At 41.6% G+C, this 22,632-nt stretch overlaps 1 protein-coding gene across 10 annotated transcripts in view; it reads right to left on the bottom strand.

The window, feature by feature from the left end:
- Positions 1–979: 979 nt before the first annotated feature.
- LOC148017022 (calcineurin B-like protein 1) overlaps positions 980–22,632 on the bottom strand; it is a 46,232-nt gene continuing 24,579 nt past the window's right edge. For 9 of the 10 annotated variants that reach the window (XM_087662599.1, XM_087662605.1, XM_087662604.1 and 6 more), the window contains 5 exons: positions 2,416–2,524; positions 2,228–2,280; positions 2,066–2,146; positions 1,869–1,981; positions 982–1,695 (listed from right to left, as the gene is read on the bottom strand). In XM_087662599.1, the coding sequence (XP_087518725.1) occupies positions 1,632–1,695; positions 1,869–1,981; positions 2,066–2,146; positions 2,228–2,280; positions 2,416–2,524 (420 nt within the window). In that variant the 3' untranslated portion in view covers positions 982–1,631. Of the gene's footprint in view, positions 1,696–1,868; positions 1,982–2,065; positions 2,147–2,227; positions 2,281–2,415; positions 2,525–22,632 lie in introns of all 10 variants that reach the window. The other variant, XM_087662607.1, reaches the window with a different exon arrangement.

Raw genomic sequence — 22,632 nt, 5'->3', positions numbered from 1 at the left:
TATGGCCTGCATGCAAATGAAGGGGGAGAAAATATGAGAAAGACGAGAGAGAGAGAGAGAGAGAGAGAGAGCACTCTATCAAAGGGACAAGAAAGAAAACATGGAGACGAACTAAACCATCCAAAGCTAAAGACCAGATCTAACTCCAACTCCAACAAAAAAGGGATGGTGGTAATGTCAAAGACAAAATCCATTAACTATGTGCAAGAGCTGATTTTCTTGTAAATCGATGAGATAGAATGCATTGGAACAAATCAACCAAAACCCCCTAAAAGAACTTCTCCATCAAGAGTTTAGCTTCCTAGTAGCTTGCCCATTCGATGGTCACTGACAAGATTCTTGAAGAAATGGTCTTGCTATTCTAGCAAGTCATCACATGTAACTTCAGAGAGAAGACTGGGAGTTGAGCAAAACTTGTACCAACCATAACTCAAGCACTACTTTTTTTGTAATGTCAAACATAAATATTGAAATTCCTATAAATACAATTCTTTGCTTGCCTCTTTTCTTCAAGTTCCCCTTCATTTTAAAGCATGCATAGCCCTTTCAAGGCCAATCTTTCATCTACATTAGAAATTATCCTATCTCTTGAAGTAAGTGGGCCTCTTAAACATTTCTAAAAGTTTTGATGTGAATTAGGAATAAGTATGAAATAAGTGAGCAATTTTCGGATGTACATTTAAAAAACAATACTGCCGTATTGAAAGACCGACTTTTCTTGATGAAGCTTTCTCAATTTTTGGATTAGGTTGACTACTTCCATGGTATAGTGGTGCTCCAAGTAGTTAACATTGAATCTTCCTCCAAATCAAACACTACAATCACATGTAGCCCCAAAAGTAAAACAAAACAGTGCTCAACAAAATATGCAATGGCCAAGATGGTAAGTGCCAATCTTTATTTGGATGCACAACAGTAATTGTATATCATCTTTAAGGAGAATATTATGCCTTAATGTATGCCCTAAACTGACAGCAATCATTGTGGAAAAAGGTATGCATTCAAACTACAAGTCTAATCTTTAAATGATAAAATATAATATCCAAACTGCCAACAATCCTTTTGATGAAAAGTAAACTCTCAAGCTGTAATCACCTATGTCAATGTATTCTTTACCCATTCAAAGAGTAACATCAAATAAATTGAATGGCCAACAAAAGCTTCCAATAATGAGTCTGATTCTTGAACTCGCCTGAAAGAAGATTCCGCATCCATTTTCTAGTATTTCAATTGTACATCCATTGTCACCAGTGTTTCACACAAGTACTCGCTTCCGAAACTTGTCTATTGGTTTCACTCCAAAAAGCTTAACATCTCTCCTATACCTTGCTGGCGGAAAATTTTTGTTTGCAGCTGTCTGAAATAAGAACCTAAATTTGGCTTTTGCCTTGATCTGCACACTTTCCAAATTTGCTTAAATGGAAGCCACAACAAGTTCTCACATCAGTGTCTGTATGCTGCTTAATCCATGAGTGCTGCGGTAGGTGCATCTGGCATGTGAGCTTAAAGAATGAGGACTACACAGACCATCCTTGTAATCAAGAGATATAAACACCTTCTGAAGCACATGTACAATATTGTCAGGAAAATCCTAGAATTGTAGAATGAAAAATGGGGTCTTTCTGTACAACCTAAGCACTGATTTCATCAACTTCTGAATTGAATATAAAACTTGGGAATGTTATTGTGATATCCCTGCAGCATCAACGACCATCTATCAGATGTGATCAGCAACTTGCTCAGAAAACAGGTGTCACACCATTCAAATGCATAACCTACATATGCACACACCATGCTGCTTGGACTGATTCAAGCCAAATGGAAGACTTTCCTAAGAAGAAAAGATCATGCAGTGAAAATTTTCATACTTCAAATATGGCAGGGTCATCATCTTTATAAGAGATGGGTTCCGACTAACAGTACTCCTCCAATCATCTCGATCAATTTGTCCATCCCCGTTTGCATCTGCCTCTGCAAAAGTCTATCCATTGAGAACAAATTATTGAATTTCTAAGCAAAATATACAATCGAAACTGTGAATCTGCTAGTAAAGCTTTCATATTACCTTATCAAGGATGCTGTCAATGACATCATCTGATAACAGCATATCTGACTCTGCCATGAGGGCCACAACCATCTGCTTAAGCTGTTACACAAGGTGGTTCACTAGACTAAGGACACAATAATAAAATATTCAAATAGCTGATTTATTTTTTGCACTTATCACCTCTTCACGGCCGATGTATCCAGTCTGCTTCAAATCATATAACTTGAATGCAACTGCAAAAACCAGATGACAACAATAACTAAACCGCTATAGCCATGTCTAAAATTCCCAAGCAAAGAACACACGTGCATTACCACACACCAGTTGCTGTTAAAACAAAATTTCAAGGCAATGCTTGGTCAGCTTACAATCAACTTTTTCTTCTTCGGATGCATTTGGATGGAAGACACTCAATGCCCTAACAAATTCACCAAAGTCTAGCACTCCTTTGTTGTTGACATCGAAAATATCAAATACCTACACAATGCAAGTAGTTTAAGGTTCAATCAATCAGGCATTCTGTAACATATAAGACAAATTATGCACAGAACTTGCATCATAACTCTTCTGTTGACATGTACATTACTAAAACAGTTATTTGTCTACCTTTTAGAGACTGCTGAGACCCACTCTAACAAAACCAAAGTCTTAAGCTGGAACAGCCCTGGTCTTGCCTAATGCTCATTATGTAACAAGGTCCTAGCTTGAACTTTCACAATTTATCAACCAATCAATCATTTATTCAGCCATACACTTGTTTATTGTTTCTGTCATCTCTTCCCACACTCATCCCAGCAAAAGACAATGTGGCCTGCACACAGTTATTAGCTGCTGCTGCTGCTGATCAACTAATTTCCTTCCTCTCCCCTCTTCTCAGCCCATCTCTCTCTCTCTCTCTCTCTCTCTCTCTCTCTCTCTCTCTCTCTCTCTCATGAATAAGTGAAATAAGTGTAAGTTAATGTAAGGAAATATTTACATCAGGCCTTCAGGCCAACCAAGCAGAATGGTAACAACTCACATTAAGCCATCAGGCTATCAGAACATCCTACTACATGAGCAGAAACCCTCTAAAAACTATCAAGCACCAAATCCACAAAAACAAATGAAGGGGATCATAAAGAGGGGACAACAAGGGTGCAGCAAGCAGTATCCATGCTCAGGGCAGCCACCTCTCCTATTATGAGGCCAGCCTAAACCATAGAAGATATCTGCCATAAAAGCAAGCCTCTCAATCGACCCACATGGCCGTGGATACTTGAGGCCGAATCACATTTCTAGTTTGCCAAATGTGCCAAAGACCAGTCCATCACATGAAGTGAAAGACGCAAGGATGATGAAACTGCATCCTGGCCATGGAAAGCATCCTGCCCAAGAACCAAGAGCAGACAGGCATTCTCTGACCTGTCAACAAGGTCCACTCTCTAGAAATGAAGTCCCAAACCTGTCTAGCAACCAGACGAGAAACGAAAAGATGAGCTAGGGTCTCATTACAAGCAATACAAAAGATACATTTGCCACGGGATATCTTTTGGGCCCACAGCACATTACCCGTGGGCAGATCCCCAATGAGAAGCCTCCAAAGAAAAACTTTCCCTTGATAGGAAAGCTTTAACTTCCATAAGTGAAGGAGGCAACCACATCACTGAGCTCTACTACCACAAACCAACCAAACTTTGTTAGCATTCTCAAGCATCCATCCCGTATCCTCTACCATTTTGTGATAGATATGATTAGCTGACAGCGTTAGAAAATCTTGTTGTTTCACCAAAGCCCAATCCGACCATGACGATAAGGGTAAAGAAGCAAGCAAGGGAGAGTGCCTCCAAAGCTGGTCCTCCAAGGACAGCTAAAGCAACCTGTAACCTCTCGGTATTCAAAAGTACTAGCGAATGCGACAAAAAGAATAAACCCTTGTCCAACCCAGGATAACAACATCATGTATACTCTTCAAGCCCAATCTCGCCATCCTGTTGAATTTAGCCCTTAGCACTTGCTTGTAAGGCCAATCAAGCAGCCTAGATGTGGCCAAAACCTCTGCTTGCAAAGAATCCACTTCCTTTCTAAAATCTCGAGGGCACCATATAGTAAGGCGAAGGGACTCCTGCCATGATGCAATCAAGTGGGTAAGAGGAAAAGACTTAGAAGTTTTGAATGGTTGGATGGAATTGTAGATATTCTACTGGAAGGCCACATAGCACATTGCTTGTGCTCCACTGCACATAATATATTCCAATTGCTAGCAAAAATAGTCCTCCATAGTCTATACATTTTACTTCTACATTCCGTAATGTTATCCCCATGATAAAATGGACAAGAAAGACTATTTCTATAGTGCTTTCCCTTTGGCATCTACAATTTTACCAACCTAAAACCGCCTATTTCATCACGAGTGATATCTATGAGGTCAGCTCTTTGCAAATCAGCAATCGATGCTCAAGAATGATACTATTGTTATTGAGTATAAAGAGCTTCCCTCAATGGAAAAAACCTTCCCCAAGAATCAAACCACAAGGCAAAATCCAAAGAACTTTTCCCTCTCAAGTCCTATACTTGGTGCATGCGGCCTTGAATAAAAAAATTTCCCCTTCTCTGGAATGTTTAATTGACATTCTATGGGGGAGTATGCATAGGAGCTGGACAAGGGCCCTGGCAAGTATTACATCACCCAAAAAAGGCTTCCTTGAAAGCTTGATCACGATAGGAGGGTCGAGACAACTCCACTAGTTTAACAGCATCCAAATCCTTAAGCCCCAATTGCCTAACACGTAGAAGAGGAGATACATCTTGCTCCTCAGACAGAGGTTGAGGCACTTGCATATGCATATGTGTCTCCCCTTCTGAGTCCATACAACGTTGTGATCCCACATGATACTAATTATATTCAAACATAAAATGTCCCAATGGTCCACATCTAAAGCAATGACCTACAAAAGTCCCCCATCTTAGCTCATTAAACAAGGAATGTAACCCAAGGGCTTGAAAATATATGTTACTCAAGCGAACTTTATAGGTATCCCAGAGGAAACAAGCACGGTTTCTATTACGAGAAGCCAAGCAAGGTTCCACCAAAACTTGCACAAGAGAGTGCAAAACAATGGAAGAGCCCGCCAAAGATGCGAAGGGAAGTCAACAACTTCCACCCAAATAGGACACGCCTATCTAAGTACAACTTGAAACTCCTCTAAGGTCCACCACAGAACAACATGAACTAATTGGCCATCCAAAAACAAAAGGATACTTTGCATGATCTAGACCCAAGCTTTTGGGGTGCAACAAAGAGCACCTCAAAGAACCCTTTCAGACCATCATAAATGTCCTCCACCAAAGGAGCCAATACCTGTCCATTTCCATCATCCTTTAACAAATCATTACATGAAAGCATGCCGAGCCCTAATAAGAGTAATGAGGGGAACACAACCAATGAAGTAGAAGATGGCAGCCCACTCATGGAAGGCTACAATTTGCTATAACACAATATCCGTACCCAGCACCACCACCACATGCTCTCCATCCAGTAAGGCAGACGCCCTTCCCTCATTCACATGAACATACTCACTCATCAAGCTATTAGCTTGAGTGAGCATACCTTGGCATATGTCCCCCTACCCCTGCAAAGGAGAGCAACCACCCTACTATGAGAATTCCAAAGTGCTATTGTTCATGGGATCCACCACTATCTTGTGACGTTTACCCACTTCTTCGCCTTTAGCATCTTTAGAAATGTCCTCAACCCAAAACTCCTCACCAAAATCCAAGTCATCTTTACCTTCCACCCTGGCCAAGTGCCAATCCAGAAAATCCATGTCAATGCCACAAGAGGTCTCCATCTCTGCCCCTATGCAGCACTGCACAGGTCTAGCCTGTATCTGATAGACATCCTACACCCGTCTCCAAATTTCGGCCGATTAATTGCAGCCCCTGCTAGCAAGGAATTCAACACCCACAGTCCCATCTGCTGCTGGCTCAAGTGCCCACACTCGGCCCACGTAGCCTGACCACAAACTTCTTGCAGAGCCTTGTTTGTCAACCTGACCTGAATCTGCCTGCCCCACCCTAACTATGGCAGCACCTGCCCTGCCAATAAATGTGTCTGCCCTGCCTGTGGCAGCCCCACCAGTCTGTGGCTGCACCCACATGTACTATGAATGTGCCTGCCCCTTCTATGGTAGCAGCCTGCATCTCTCTCTCTCTCTCTCTCTCTCATGCACGCAAGCAGGTCGTCACTATTGCAAGCAGGACATGATTGCAGGGCTTTGCAGGAAGGTCGTCAGGTCATGACAGGTCACGAATTAGGGTTTTCGTGGCAAAAATGTCCAAGGCTGCCATGCTAGAGGTTCTGCGGGTCATCACAAGTCATGAATTAGGGCTTTTGCAGCAGAAATCTCCAGGCTACCATGCTACAGGTTCTCATGCAGCTGTTCCTCTCTCTCTCTCTCTCTCTCTCTCTCTCAATGGATAATTCATATTAATTATGAAGAAAGTACAAAAAAATGAGATTACAAAGCACAATGTGGCTCGAGGCCATCATACATGAACTAGGCATGATGGTTTCAACAAATAAAGAAGGATGAGTGTGCAAGAGGCACCCCAAGATAAGACAGACACATGCTCAAGAATGCGGACGAGATTTGGCTGCATGGGCTTGGGCCTTCGCAACCAAAGTTTCCAATACATCGTCTTCAAAGAAATCTCCTGACACTACAAAAGGGTTGGGCCTGAGTGGTGTAGCCCATAAGGAGGAGAGTCCATTTGCAAGGTGGGAAGTAGAACTTGGATATGTAACGTACCCGCCTTTATTACATGACGAGTAATGTTTAGTAGTCGCCCAGAGTTTACCTTCCAGCCGTCACCATCCGTACTCTAACCAAAATGATCAGATTTTGTCCAGCTCTATAACCCTAGGTCTACCCCGCAAGGGAAGCGTCCTGCCGTTACCCATGGAGGACCGACCTAAAGGTTCCTAATTGACCTAACAGTCACCTATTAACAACTAGCTCACATCCGAAGATATCCTTCGAGAGGCTTCTTATCCGGAAGGAGCGTCTGCCATTACCCATGGTTCATGGAGTACAACGCTTTTTTCCAGTAGCAGACTAAGGATTTATGAAATCCCTCGCAATGCTCTGGCGGCACAACCACCATACATTTCCCCTAAGATAATTTACAGTTCGGGTTCTGAGACCAAACCCTAGGTAAGTCAGCGAATCGACCCTTCCTAGAGTTTCTTCCTAGTGTTTGTTTTTGGAAAAACCTCTCGGCTAACCGAGACCACCCTACCATAGGACTGGATTCGTCAGGAATCCATCCACCTGCTTTCCTCTATGGAAGTTCTTAGTTATCTAATTACCTACCACATTACATGAAACATATAAAAATAGCTTCATTAATTAAAAAGAATTCTTTTATGCACAATTGTTCGTTTGCGTAATTTACTCACGGACATATAACCAGAATAAAACAAATTCATTAATTATGTTTCATTATGTGTATTCTCCCGCCCATACAAGAGAAAAATTACAATTTCACGTGCTGCCTCATCCGACGCATCTGCACGTCACCAAGATCAAATCCACCTATAGCTAGCGTTTTTAGTTGTCCCAAGTAGAACTTGGGCCATACAAAGGACCAAGTAGTTCCTAGGTGCGTAAAGAATTTACTAGCCAGAGCCCCCTTGGCACCCTAACCACCACGGTAAAAACATATCCTCTTGGTATGGGAATTCGGCACCTATCCTTGGGGGAGATATAGGGCTCCTCAATTTTTATTTATTCCAATACTTAATTCAATCAAGATCTAATCTAGAAAATCACAAACAAGATTGATGTCTTCAAGCAATTATAACTTCAATCAATCATGCAACCTTCAAGTGATGATTAATCTAGTAGCAATCGATACTTGAATTTCCCATAATGAACTCTTCCCCTTGAATTTAACTAAGGGTATCTAGATTTTGGGATCCCTGACTTCCCAGTTTAAGGTTTATTCTTGTAACCAAGTTTCTTGGCCTTAAGTCAGTTTCTTTAACTTAGAGATATTTCCGGTCTTAAAATCTTCTATCAAAGCTTCTAGATTAAACTATATCCTTGATTAATTTCTTTTGGATTCATTCTTAATAAATCCGTCTTGAAATTTTTCCCTTGATTTCTAGAATTTCGTAGTTTTCCTAACAGTTTCTAGCCTATAAGATGTTCTAATAATTAACCAAGTGAATACTCTAAATTTGCAGTATTTCTTAAGAGACTTATCTTATTTCTATTGAATTCGGATAGAAATTTTCTTAGAAAAACCTCTGGTATCGCGATTGGTAAAGGGTTGTTATTCACGCCCGTGACTCCATTAGTGACTCCCATGCTCGCAACTCCAATTGTTGCTTCCACGTTAGTAGGGTCATTCGCGATTTTCGCTTTGAATTCTTTTTCTTTGTGGCCATGACGGAAATATGATTTGTAGCAGAAGAACACGACGGTAATATCGGTTGGCAAGGCTGTAAGACTCTCGATGATGGTGATGGTTATTGCAGAATTCAATGATGTAGGCCTCGCGGATGATTCTTCTTACCTCATGGAGAGCAATACTTCTCTGTCTCTCTAGTAGACAGAATAGGAACAAGAGTAGAGGTATAACTTCTAACCGGATTGATAGAATAGGGTAAAGTTTTTCAGTGTCTTTTCTTCTCGAATTAGAGTAGAAGAGGATGAGAGACCTGCATAATCCCTTCCTTGGGTTGAATGGAATGATGTCTCGCGGAATAGAGTCTCCTCCTTCTCAATCAGCATCTCATCCTCGTCAATATTGCTTTTGTTCCCTTCCTGGTCATCCCCAAGTCCTCAATTTATAGTTTTCCAAGGGGAGGGGGAGATAAAAAATAGGATGATTGCTTTTTTAGCATTTTTTTATAACATCATCGATGACAAATAGAGAACGCTTTCTTTTAGCATTTCTGATGACATCATTGATGACATCAGAGAGGGAGCTCCATTTTTAGGCCTATCTTCGACCGATACGGGTGAGGCCTCCACCATTGGTGGTGCCGAGTCCACATCCGCTTTGGGCTCTCGACATTGGCAAAAGGTTAGAGGCTCATGCAGTACCGGAGAGACAATCCTCTCTCTCTCAAGCTCCCGGTCATACACGTGGAGCAACGACAAGCCGATGTTGGGATTGCACGCACGGTGATCGAGTGCAATCTTGCATTCAACATCCTAAGCATGAGCAATGGAAGAAGATGGTGAGAACCATCGCCAATGTGGGCCCAAGTGAAGGATGGAGCGGCGTCTCATACAATGATATGAGGACGAAGAAGATTGATGAAGAGGAGAGAATTGATAAAGCCCTTGATCCTATTTGGGCCGCATGGACAAAATACGCTTGCTCCATTCTCACCGATAGATGGAGTGACCGTAAGAAACGGGGTATCATCAACATACTCATTTCATGTCCACTTGGCACATATTTTTTGTGGGCCATAGACACCGGCAAGAGGGGAAGAAAAACGACCGGCCCATTCATCTACTGCCACATTCGGCAAGCTATAATTAAGGTACACGTTGTCTTTTTAAAGTTGCTTTCATTATTCATGAATCATAATTAGAATTTTCAAGTCATGATTCATGATTCATCTCTCCCCGAAAGCTGAAGCTTTTATAATTTGTGCCATGTATGATGTGCTTGTAGGTGGGCCCGTTGAATGTGGTGCAAGTTGTAACCGACAATGCATCCAATTGTCGGCGCATGGGCCGTTTGCTTGAAGCCGAGTTTCCTTCAATCGTGTGGACTCCATATGCAAGTCATTGTTTGGACTTGCTCATGGAGGACATCGGAAAGCTAAAATGGGTGAAGAGGGTGGTACACAAGGCTACATCTGTCGTCACCTTCTTCACGGTGAAGGTGAAGGTGCTTGCGATGTATCGCGAGCATAGCAAACTTGAGTTGAAGAAGCCTCCTTCAACTCGGTTTGCCTATATATGGTTATTGTTGGAGCGGCTTTATGAGGTGCGGTCCGCCCTACAACAAACAGAGGTGTCCACCCTATGAAATGAGTGGGATGAGCATGAGACAGAGGAGACGAAAGCCATGCAGCGGCTGTGCCTTAATGAGCAGTTTTGGCAGAAAGTCCGTGCCATTGTGATTGCCGTGACTCCCTTTTATAGAATCAGCTTGCATATTTAACTCGTGTGTCCCCATAGATGACCACAACACACTCCTAGAGGAGCTTGGATGCTATGCAGATCAGAGAGGACATGTGGCATTTTCTTCTCCCACTTGTTGGAGAAGGAAGTCACTTGTAAAGATTATATTTTGGTGGCAAAATTTTGGATATGCGCTGAAGACTCTTCAACCCTTGGCCATGAGAGTCCTTGCGCAGGATTGCTCTTCGGGTGCATGTGAGAGAAACTGGAGTGCCTATTCTCTCATTCACATGAAGATTCGCAATCGTCTTAGCACACGACAGTTAGAGCGGCTAGTCTATTGCCGCACTAACTTACGCATGATGAAGGCCATGATGAGTATGGGTAGTCCAAAGCAAATAAACACCTAACCATAAAATGATAAGTCAAGTTTAATTTTTAAATTTGTTGGTTTCAACTTGTTACAACTTACTTTATAGTATTATACTCAACAATTTAGTATTTATAATCTATTATCTTATGTGCATTGTGTAGGTGAATGTTAATACATTCAAGTTGACGGGTGATACTCTTGCGAGTGTACATTAGGAGGTCGATGAGGAGGAGCAAATCTTTGCAGAGCTCTATAGAGAGCTCATAGCAATAGACACCCGTGACACTGGTATAGTCAGTGTGCTCGTGGGCAAGGAGTTCAAGTTGCCAGCAAAGGCATGGTCATTCGACGCCCTCCGAGATCGACGAGGGGTGGTTCAGGTGGTTTGCAGACATTTGACGGGGCTCTAGTAGCTCTCGTCCAGTCCCTGATGATGACATTCTCCCCTTGCCTACAGTTAAGACCATCATTGCCTAGGGAGCCATCATTTGATGATGATGGTAACCTTATTAGTGAGGATGAGCATGAGAGTGCCTCATCATTCGACGATGAGGAGTCATCTTCAAACTCTCTTAATGAGCACTCAGATGATGATGATGATGATGATGATGCTGATGATAGTGATGCCTCATGAGTCATTCTAGCCTCTAGGCCTTAGCTCTCTCAAGTCTCACCTTTTTGTATCTACTTAGTACTATCACTGATGATTGTATTCAGTTTCACTCATTGATGATTGTATGATGTATCCAGTACACTGTACCGTTGCCCGCATGTTTGCTGCTCGCATGTGATTGCGAGGGCTTTTTACCTCATGTATTCAACATATTTTGTAATGGCACGACTAGTTTCACTTTAAACATGTGTTCTATTATTTATAGTTTTTAAAAAATGAAGTAATTTTTTTTCGTACTAATATCGTACTGTACCTTATAAAATCTTAAGGTATCATTTAGTACCGTATTTTATCATACCGTACCGTATCGTACTTCTCGTACCTGACAACTATGCCTAAAATACTTTGATGGTGGTTTGGTTTTTCAAGCAATGATTGATAATGCTTCAGCCATGGGCATGCAAGGATTAAATACATTTGGTATGCAGCCACCTATGCATGGTACGCAAGGCCCAATGTATCTATGTCAAGTGGAATGTGTGATGTTGGCATGATGCCTTGAACACAAGGTAGCATGTTTGGTGATGCATTTGCTAACCCTGGTGTATTGAAAATCGTGGTATGAATGCCGGTCATGCAAATGCTTCTTATAGTGCTAGTCATGAGGGAAATGTAGCCAAGGTACCCTTTTTGGCAACAATGTGAAAGCTCCAAGGATCTACGTGGTCAATAGAGACAAAGGCCAAGAACCTAGTGGAGATTTCAAGGCAGGTGAAGTTAGAGGTAAAGTTTCCATGTGCTTCTTGGTGAAGTTTCAATATTGTTTCACCTCTAAAAGAATGCAAATGGATGGAGGAGGGCAACTTGGCAGATCATCCATAGTGACGCATTTTACCTTGATGCATTTCAATGAGAGTCGATTTCGAATTGGTCTTAGTCAAGCTCAACAAAGAAGGGGTTCATAGTATTGCCTAATGCTCAAGCGGGAGGTTGCATCTCCACTCCCTTAGTGATGAATAGCTTAATTATGTAGTGGATCTTGGATATATTTGGTTTGCATCCAAGGTATTGTATGCTAACAATATTTCTACCATTGGGATCACTATTCAATATACTAGTCACTCTAAGTTGATATGCAAATGTGTATGATTTGCATCTAGGCTCTAAAACTATACATTTCTAGGGTTATTGACATGCATGGAATACATGGAATGTACATTTGGATATAATATACATTTGCAGAGCATGTCTAGAATACATGGATGATATGCAATGTACATTTGCAAGTGGCAAAAGAACTACATTTTACCTAAGTTACATGTGGTTCGCAATTGATGTATGCTTTACATGACTATCATGTGGTACGTCATTGCTATAAGGCGTCGTTTATGCTTAGTTTATGCATTGCAATGCCTTAGTGGTCAAAACAATGTTGGATTTTGGCATGTGAATACATCCCTTATAGTCTTGATAGCGCTTATGATTCATGTGTGTGGATTGTAACAAGTGGCTGGAATTTTAGACATGCATAGGGTATAAGCATGGTTAAGCAATAGGTACGCATGTTTAATTATGATGTCAACATGTATTTCCAATAGTAGAAATGGATACTTTTGATAAATTGCAATGCAATCAAACACGATTGCAAGGATTTCAAGGGAGGGGTCTATCACAAGGATGTGAAATTTTGACGCTTTGCTTAGCATTTGATTAAGTGTTAAATCAAATGTGCAAATATGCGGTGCACATTTGATGTGCAAGTTAGTTATTTCACAATGATGGACGAAGGACCTTAAGAAATAAGAAATGAGCCAATTTTAATGATGAAACTCGAAAATTTCTCTCTCTCCAACTTCCTCTCTATTCCCTCAACCAATTCACATCTTCCCTCAAGAGATCTCAACCATTTTCAGTCCCAAGAGGATGTAATTGAAGAATTTCTGCTGCTAAATCCTAATTTATAGCAAAAATTAGGGTTTACCAGCCACCCTAGGAAGAGTAGGCCCAAAATTCAGCAGCTGAAATATGGAAATTTCAGAGAATTTTAAGAGGCCAACCAACCAACATTGAGTTTGAAACTTTGAGGCAAATTTTATCATCCAAGGAGAAAATTGAAGGTCAATCCACACGCAAACCAACCAGTAAATTAGTTTGAAGGCTTGCTGGTTGCTATGAACAGCAAGATGTATTGAAGATTGAAGGAGATCAAGTTGGATCTCAATGTACTTTAACCTTTACCAATATAAGATAAAGAAATACCACAAAAAGGCACCAATTTTGGGACCAACAAGCTGTCTATTGTCCAAGATTAAGTGGTAACATTTGTATCTTCAGTTTATGTGATTTATTTACCCACTGTAATTATTGTTAAATCAAGTTACTACCATCCTCTCCGAAGAGGAAGGCTGGTTTCAATTTCAGCGGAGGATATAGTGATGATTCTCATTACTCAATTGCTCTCTCCCAAGTATGATGTCATCTACACCAGCTTGCTTACCTCTAGGATTCGGTAGACTTCTATAGGAAGAGCTAGCTCTACTTGTTTTGAAGCACGAAGAATGACTCAAGGAGATTGGTACTGGTGGATCCAGCTTTACAAAGGCATTTACTATATGTTCAAGAGGGGGCAAAAAAAAGGCCAAAAACAAGAAGAAGTAGGTTCAACATTCAAAGTCTTCCTCAAGCCTAAATGCCTGCACTGTGGGAAGGCACTCGTCTCAAGGAGAAGTATTGGAGGAAATACCTTCGTCTTTGTTCAGGAGCAAAGAATGACACTAAAACATTTGAGCCCTCCACTACTTCTACATGATTTGTCACCCATGAGACGATATTCCTACACATCCATGAGATGGAGGAGCTTGCTTTAGCAACTGTCTCGTCTTCAAAGAGGTCTTTGTTGAGATACCAAAGTCATTAAGCTCATTGTATTCCATTAATTCATATTTACAAACCCAAAAAGGCTTTATTTGTATCATTTATTAGTGTTGCAACACCACGCGACAGAGTTGAGGCGCCACCCTAGAGAGTTCAGTGACTCATGTGACTATAAATAGGGCATTCATCCATCTTCATTTTACACTTAGTCTTTCATTCATTCTTCATCATTTCCCCATCACACCTTCAGCCCCATCCCTCTACCACTCTTGTCCACACCCCTACCTTGGCAAATATCCCAGTTAATGGTGCTGTCCAGCTGATCATGACCCCTTACGAAGTTCGAACACATGCAATTTCATTCTAGAGGTCTTCTTAACATCACCATTAGACCAAACATTCCACGTTGCTGCATTTTGAGTCCACACAGCCTAGCTTCCTATTTTTCATCATCTCCATTGCCACATTTGCTGGTTTCACTCCTCCCGTAGTTCTCTCCAAGCTCCACTCCATTGTATCAACATGATGCATTCAGCATGATTCAAGGTTCATGATTCTTCCTCCATCCTCGTATTCAATGTTTCTAAGTTTCTTTATCTCTATGTTTAGCTTACACTATGTTTCTTCCCGCAAAACCTACCATCTCTTGACATGGTATCAGCACAGAGGTGCTCAAAGAGCTAAAGATCCTCTTTGTTAGAGAAGGCGACGAAAGGTTGTGGGATTGACAATACTCATAGATTCTAGGTTGTTTATTTCCACTACATCATCGGAGGATATCATTATTTGCTTCACCCTCCCACCCTCGCTTTACATGTTTGACACACCAATACTATGGCTTCTTCAAAGACAAAAGGACCAACCACTAGGTGATTCTATTGTGGCAAGAACAAGCATTTCAACCACACATTGTCATCATCGACCTTTGCTCCCTACCCCACTGTAGGATATGCATCTACCTCTTGGCACTCCTTCTGCCACCTCACAACTCTTGGTGACAAAGATCATCTTGCATCGACTATCAAAGTTTTATGATCAAGGCAATAAAACACATACAATGCATACTAAGCCTTAGCAAGCACCTCACGAGGCGATACGCCCTCTTGGAGACCATTGCAACACATTACAAACGTTTTCCCCATCTACTTAGTCCGGTGCTCTATAGTCTGCTCCATTAAGAGATAGAGGTTCTTGAATGCCACCTTTTCGGCAATCTGCTCCGCTAAGAGATAGAGGTTGTTCAACTCTTTCAGCTCCACAGTCTGCTCCACCAAAGGACAGATGTTGTTGCCCACCCATGGCTCTATAGGAGTTACACATTTCCCCTCAACTCTCATTTGGATTCGTAGAAACGGACTCCAATGAGGACATCTAGGAGATTATCTATGATACCCTACCTCCCATCCCTCTTCTACTTAGCTTCAAATGATCACCTCTAGGAGTTGTCTCGCCTCTGTTCCCTAGTAGCCTCAGATGCCTTCTCCAGCACCATCGGCAATCCTTCCTCTCTCGTCAGAGACACTCCAAAGGGCATGATCCATGAGTGTTTTGTTTCAAAGAGGGCTTCACAGGGGCCTCCTATCTCTCTTGTTTTAGAGAGAGGGTCACTACTCATGTGGTCCTTCACACACCTTAGCGAAAAGCCTTTTCATTCATCTTCTTCTCTTTAGATGGGATGGTTGACATCAAGCTGCCATCTCACCTACTAATACACAAGATCTAAAAGCTCCACCCAAGTTGGAGCCTTGGATGTTTCAACCATGACTTGGTGCCTATGCCTTCATATTCTTACCAACATGTCCAACAGTTGCCTGTTTGTAGCCACTTACACAAAAAGATCTTCATCAAATGTTCTTGTGTTGTGTTCTCTTGTTGGTTGCCCAACAGTCGTCTTGACAAGAACCATCATCTCAAAGAGATTTCAGCATCTCCAATAACTTTGAAGGACTATCTTTCACGTTTCACGCCCACTACTGCTATCCATCTTTCAATGTCTACTTTAATATTCCACTGCCCGAAGGGCTACATTTCACTCGCTCCATAGAGCAGTCCTTTCCCTAATCATCAATACCTCTGCCAAAAGGACTGCATTTCACTCCCTTCACAATGCAAATTCCTTCCAAGTGCTACTATCTAATCAGCCTTGGCTAATCTACCAAAATAGTGCAGTTATCTCCAAGCTCCACTTCATTGTATCAGCATGATGCATTCAACATGATTCAATGTTCATACTTCATTCATCTCTTAGATTCCAAATTACTTATTTCCAATGCATCATCAAAGGATACCGTTATCTTAACACTTATATTATGGCTTCTTCAAAGACAAAAGCACAGGCCACTAAGTGCTCCTAAAGCACCAGAACCAGCATTTCATAGCAGATTGTCATCATCAACCTTTGCTCCCTACCCCACCGCAGTATGTGTGTCTACCTCTTGGCACTCCTTGTGCCACCTCGCCATTCTGGGCGACAAAGATCATCTTGCATCACCTATCAAAGTTTTATTATCAAGGCAATAAGACACATACTATGCATACTAAGCCCTTACAAGCAAAAGGAGGCTCTAAGACCTCACAAGGGGCTACACCCTCTTGTAGACCATTGCAACACGCTACAAAGGTTTCCCCCACCTACTTTCAAATCCAGTGGCCTCCACAACCTGTTGCTCTACAATTCGCTCCACTGAGAGAGAGAGGTGGTTAAATTCCGCCTTTTTGGCAAGCTATTCTAATAAGAGATAGAGATTCTTCAATTCTTTTGGCTCCATAATTTGCTCCACCAAGAGACAAATGTTGTTGCCCACCCATGGCTCCACAGGAGCTACACATTTCCCCTCCCCTCTCATCTGACTCCACGAAAACAAACTCCAATGAGAACATCAAGGAGATAATCTGTGATACTCCCCTCTCATCTGGCTCCACTAAAATAAACTCCAATGAGGACATCAAGGAGATAATATGTGATACCCCTACCTCCCATCCATTTTCTACTCAGTTTCAAGAGACCACCTTTGAAAGTTGTCTTGCCTCTCTTTCATTGCAACCTCAAATGCCTTCCTTAGCGCCATCAACAGTCCTTCCTCTATCATCAGACACTCACGAGGCCATGATCCATGAGTTTTTTATTCAGAGGGGGCTCCTATTTATCCAATCTTAGAGAGGTTCACTACTCATTGTGTAGTCCTTCGCACACCTTAGTGAAAAGCCTTTGCATTCTTCATCTTCCCCTAGATGGGATGGTTAACATCAAGCTGCCATCTCACCTATTGATACCCAAGATCTATAAGCTCTACCTAGGTTAGGGCCTTGGATGTTTCAACCATGACTTGGTGGCTATGCCTTCGTATTCTTACCAACATGGAAAAACAAAGCTAGTACCTTCTCTCCCTAGGTTTAGTTTTGGGCACTATCAACACATCCCGTCTACTATTCTTCCTTACAGGTTTCCTTTCAGCTAGAATACTTGGATTACCACAGATGAAGGATTTCGATTTCACTCCTCTCACCTTTTTGGGCCCAAAAGTGGATGCTTGGATACCAAAATCATTCAATTCATTATATTCCATTAATTCCTATTTTGGTCTCCATTTACAAGACCAAAAAGGCTTTATTTGTATCATTTACTAGTGTCGCAATGCCATCCGAGAGAGTCAGGGTGCCACCCTTTAGAGTTCAATGACTCATGTGCCTATAAATATGGGCATTCATCCATCTTCACTCTGCACTTTGCTCTTTCATTCATTCTTCATCATTCTACAATCACACCTTCAGCCTCGATCTTCTATCGCTCCTGTCCACACCCCTACCTTGGCAAATATCTCAGTTCGTGGTGTTGTCTAGTTAATTGTGATGCCTTATCAACACAAGAGATTTCATTCTAGAGGTCATCTTCACATCACCATTACTGCTAGACACTACACGTTGCTACATTTAGAGTCCACACAACTTGACAACATGTTTTCCATCATCTCCATTGCTATGTTTGTTGCTGGTTTCACTCCTCCCTGGACTGGTATAGCAGATCATCTTTATCATTATTGTGTATTTCCAGCTCCTGCTGCCACCCCAGAACCCAAGCAACAATTCCCAATCATCGGCCACTTTATGGAGGCTGCATTTGCAGCAAATTCATGCCATCTACAGCAGGTTATAGCCTCTTTATCAGCCCTACGTCAAATACATGTGTTTTTGTGTTTTCTTCACTCCTAAAGGGCTGCCCAACAATCGTCTATCTATAGCCACAAACATAGAGAGATCTTCATCAAATATTTTTGCATTTTCTTCTCCAATTGGCTACCTAGTAGTTGTCTTGGCAGTGGCCATTGTCTCGAAGAGATTTATTCATCTCCAACATCTCTTGAGGATTGTGTTTCCCTCCCTCTACTGCTATCCATCTTCCAATGTCTACTTTGATATTTCATTACCCAGAGGACTGTGTTTTTCTCCCTCCATAGAGCAGCTTTTTTCCTTGCCATCAACGCCTCTACTCACAGGATTACATTTCACTCCTTGTACAGAGCAAATTTTGCTACCAGCCTCCCTCCTCGGAGATGGTGGTAATGACCTGATTTGACAGTAATTATAGCAATCGTAAAATTCATATAAAGTGAAAATGTAACTGTTGCCACTTTAATCTTGGACAATGGACAATGGACTATAGAGAGAGAAATTTTAGAGTTTTATTACAAGAAATGTTGAAAATTTGCTACTGCCCTACTCGAACGGCCATGGAAGTTGTCACCTACAAGTTAGAAACACTAGAAAGACTGCCACCCCTCCTAAGTGTCATTACCTGCACTAGAAGGACCTTGGCCTATTGTCACCTACACATGGAGAGCTCCAAACTAATGTTGCTTGCTAGAGGACTAGTCCCTAGTAGCAACATCTTAATCTCTAATAGTCTCCTTCTCTCTCACAAAGACTAGAATAGACTTCCACCAACCCCCAAAAACGTTTTTCTCACTTGCAAGAGTAATTTTAGCCAAGTGGCTGCCTTCTCATCTCATTTTCCAGCAATATCTAGCTTATTAATTTTAATAATTATTTTAGTACTTAAAAAATCAATTTCACCAACCAATCATTAAATTGGTTAGGCCAATTTGTCTTCCAAGTATACATGAGCAAGCATTGACCCTTAGACTCGTATTAATTAATTAATTGATGCCTAGTCTCTAATGACATCCCTGATATTAGTGACCAATAAATTGGTTTAAGCCCAAAACTAACACCAAGTATCACCTAGTACATGTCAAGCATAACTTATTACAACTTTTGCCTTTTGCACCAATTGATATCTCAAGGTCCTAGGCCCCGTACTATGAAATAATTAACTTGCACCTCACATGTACAAGTCACATTTGCACATTTGATTAACTTTTAATCAAATGCTAAGCAAACCAATAAGATTTCACGTCCTCGTGACAAATTCCTTCTAGGAGTTGCTACTTAGTCGACCCGGATAGCAAAGTTATCTCTGAGCTCAACTCCATTGTATCAACATGATTCAATCTTCTTCATTCTTCACTCATCTTCTTCAATGTTTTTGAGTTTCTTAGTCTCAATGTTTGCCGTACACTTTGTGTTTCTTCCCCACCTACCATCTCTTGACATGTATTAGAGCATACCATTCCAACCTTGGCTTATTGACAGTAGCGCTTCAAGTCATATAACTACTCAAGAAAATTTATTATATGATGTTTATCCGTCCGAGGGTATAGTCACTGTTAGTGACATTTGTTCAATGCCTATTAGTGGTGTTGGCACTTTGCCATCATTGCTTGACCGTCCATCAAGCTCTATTTTAAAAGCCCTACATATCCCAGAGTTGACTCTCCACTCCGCTCAATTCAAGACCTTACTAGACTCGGTACCCAAGCCATCTTTATTAAAAAGATTCTTTAGGAGCCGTTTAAGATACAAGTTGATAGGAGAGAGGACTTTACAGGCTTCATTCCCCTTTTACTGTTTTGGGTCTTCCAAAGCAATCTACCATAGCTACACCCATTCCTAGTTGTGTTCATCTTTTCCACAGGCTTCATCCCATCCCCCACCATTTCCTTTGGTAGTTCCTTCTTACCTCCCATCCCTTTAAGAGAGAGACAATATCAATCATGCGGTTGTGGATTTCCTAGCCTGTTGTGTTTCATGTAGGAATTCTTAGAATCGTATGGAACTTCTTCATCAAGGGACTTCTTTAGCATTAGCACTTCTTCTACCACCCTTGGACCCATTTCCTCTTCTTTGGCCTTCACCCACATGCAAGATTTGAAAGGGGGTGTTAACAATCATGTGTGTCATTGACAATCATCTCCTACCTGTGAGCCTCAATCTAAGTAATGAATGGTAACAGTAGGAGCTCTACAACTCAATCTATCATGTGTTTTGATGGAGACATCTCTTTTTGACATGCATTTTTTTTCCATTGGATTTAGAAGTATTCACACTAGTTGGTTATTTTCTGGTTCAATGCATGTAACGTGTCCACCTATTGTCTTCAAGACACGTCTTAGCAGTCCATCAGAAAGGATGTCTAGAAAGCTCCGCCCGGCACTCCCATGGAATGTTACGAGGTTTGCGACTAGGACTTTCCGCGTCTGCCACGTAGCGGAAGTATTCCGGCCGTTCCCACTTAAGACCGACCTGAATTAGGGTTTTCTCTATTGGTCATTTCCTAACGGCACTAGCGTCGAATCCGAGCGAACTACTTTACGCAAAAAAGCCAGGTCCGAAGCGGATTCGCTGCACTTGGTTCAAGGAGAATGGGAAACGAGAGGGATCCAAGGCTCAACCTCTCTACCATAGGGCATAGTCCCATTCCGTTCCCCTAAAATAGCGTAAATCGGGATCATTTATAACTTAGACTCTAGGTCAGCGCCCTTTTTCTATTCGTATCCTTTGAAACGATCTTCTCACTGTCCATCATGATTGAGAAAAGTTCCCAGCCAACTGGGACCACCCATCCGTAGGACGGACCTATGGCCACATCCTCCGCACTTTCCTCAGGTTGTTTTAGTTATTTAATTGCCTAACACATTTAGTTGGACATGTATCAATCAGCTTCCTTAATTAACCCGTTAGGCACTGGTTCATTCACGTAATCATAGCACTTGACATGGAAAAGCAATGTCAAACAAGTTCCTTTTCAACAAGTTATCATATTTATCTTTGAAATACTTATCCACAATTTGCCCGAAGGCTATCCAGCAATCCACAGGGATTACTAATCAAAGATTCCGCCCATAGACTAGTATCCGAGCCTTGAGATCCAATCTCGAGTCACGTTAGCCTCTTGTGCAGAGCCCGGAAGGCGAGGGATTTACGGCCAGAGCCCCCTTTGGCACCCAAGCGTCCTCCTGCTCCAAGTAGCGCTCAACGAAGAGACCTCTCGCGGCGGGTTCGGTCCACCTTCCCGGCGCGGTTAACAACCCCCTTGGTTAGGGTCAGGCAGGCAGTCGGGGGTAACTGAAGCTGCCTCTCCCTTTAGACCTTCAACCTGAAGCATTAGATATCCACTTATCCTTTTATTCTTTGAGCAAACAAAGCAAAACAGTGCTCTTAAAATTGTTTACAAGCACAATCAATTCCATTGGTCGTTATTTTTTACCAACTGCTAAGGAGCGAATCCTTCTTTCCGAATGCATCCAGCACTTGATCCGGGATCAATTGCGGTTTGGCAAGATCCCCTATATCCTGGATTAGGGCGTACCCTATTAACCCAACTTGATCAATACCTTAAGTTCATATGTTATTCCAATTTATTGGTTGGTCCTTTGTTTCCAAGCAATTATCTTTACCCCAGAAAGATACTATATTAGGACGATTATTCATCCTCTTGCAAGATAACTTTACGTAAGAATCTGCCAATCTCATTCCGAGGAATTGGCCATTCCCTTGTGATCAAATCACAAGATCATGCGACTCTACAACTTGTTGCACAAGTGTCGCATCAATTATGGGACTATTTACCCATCGAATGGAGTCACGAAATAATCTATTCCTGATGGCATTAGGCCGACTTGTCAATCCTAGGGTTTCGAGTTTCATCTTTTTAGCAAGAGATTCTTAGGAAAACCCTAGATCACTTCTCGCAAGTATGTCCTACTGTCCCTACATTCAGAGAATGTGGGCAAGTAATTAGGGTATAGGAGTTTCAGTTTTTTTGGCAATACGTGTGACTAGGTAAATGTCTTCACCGGGCTAACCCTAGTCAGTTCCTTGGAATACGTTGCATTGAATTAATCCTTTTCTAAATGAGTACTCCACGGTTTTTTGTGTTTAGGTTTATGCCAATTTAACCTGTCTATTCTTGAAGATAATTATGCTATCATTTCCATAACCACATGACTTATTATCTACGCGTAAGTTGATTTTCAAATCCTAACTTTTCGGTTTAAGATCAAGCATAGGTTAGGTTATAGCCTAATTCCAATTAATCATTCTATAACATGCGAACAAGATTCATACTAAAACATGCAATCTTTTACTACTTTCATTTTCAAATGAATTTGTCATATGCAGAACTTACACACCCTTGCTTTAAATTAAGTTTTTAGACCACTTGCCTAGTTAAATCTTCTTCATGCAGCCCTAGCAATTT

The sequence above is a fragment of the Lygodium microphyllum genome, chromosome 22 (assembly GCF_053477565.2).
Source record: "Lygodium microphyllum isolate KBCC chromosome 22, Lygodium_microphyllum_v1.1.10, whole genome shotgun sequence".
Classification (NCBI taxonomy): Eukaryota; Viridiplantae; Streptophyta; class Polypodiopsida; order Schizaeales; family Lygodiaceae; genus Lygodium; species Lygodium microphyllum.
The sequence above is the reverse complement of the archived record's forward strand: the minus strand, read 5'-3'. Positions and strand labels throughout refer to the sequence as shown.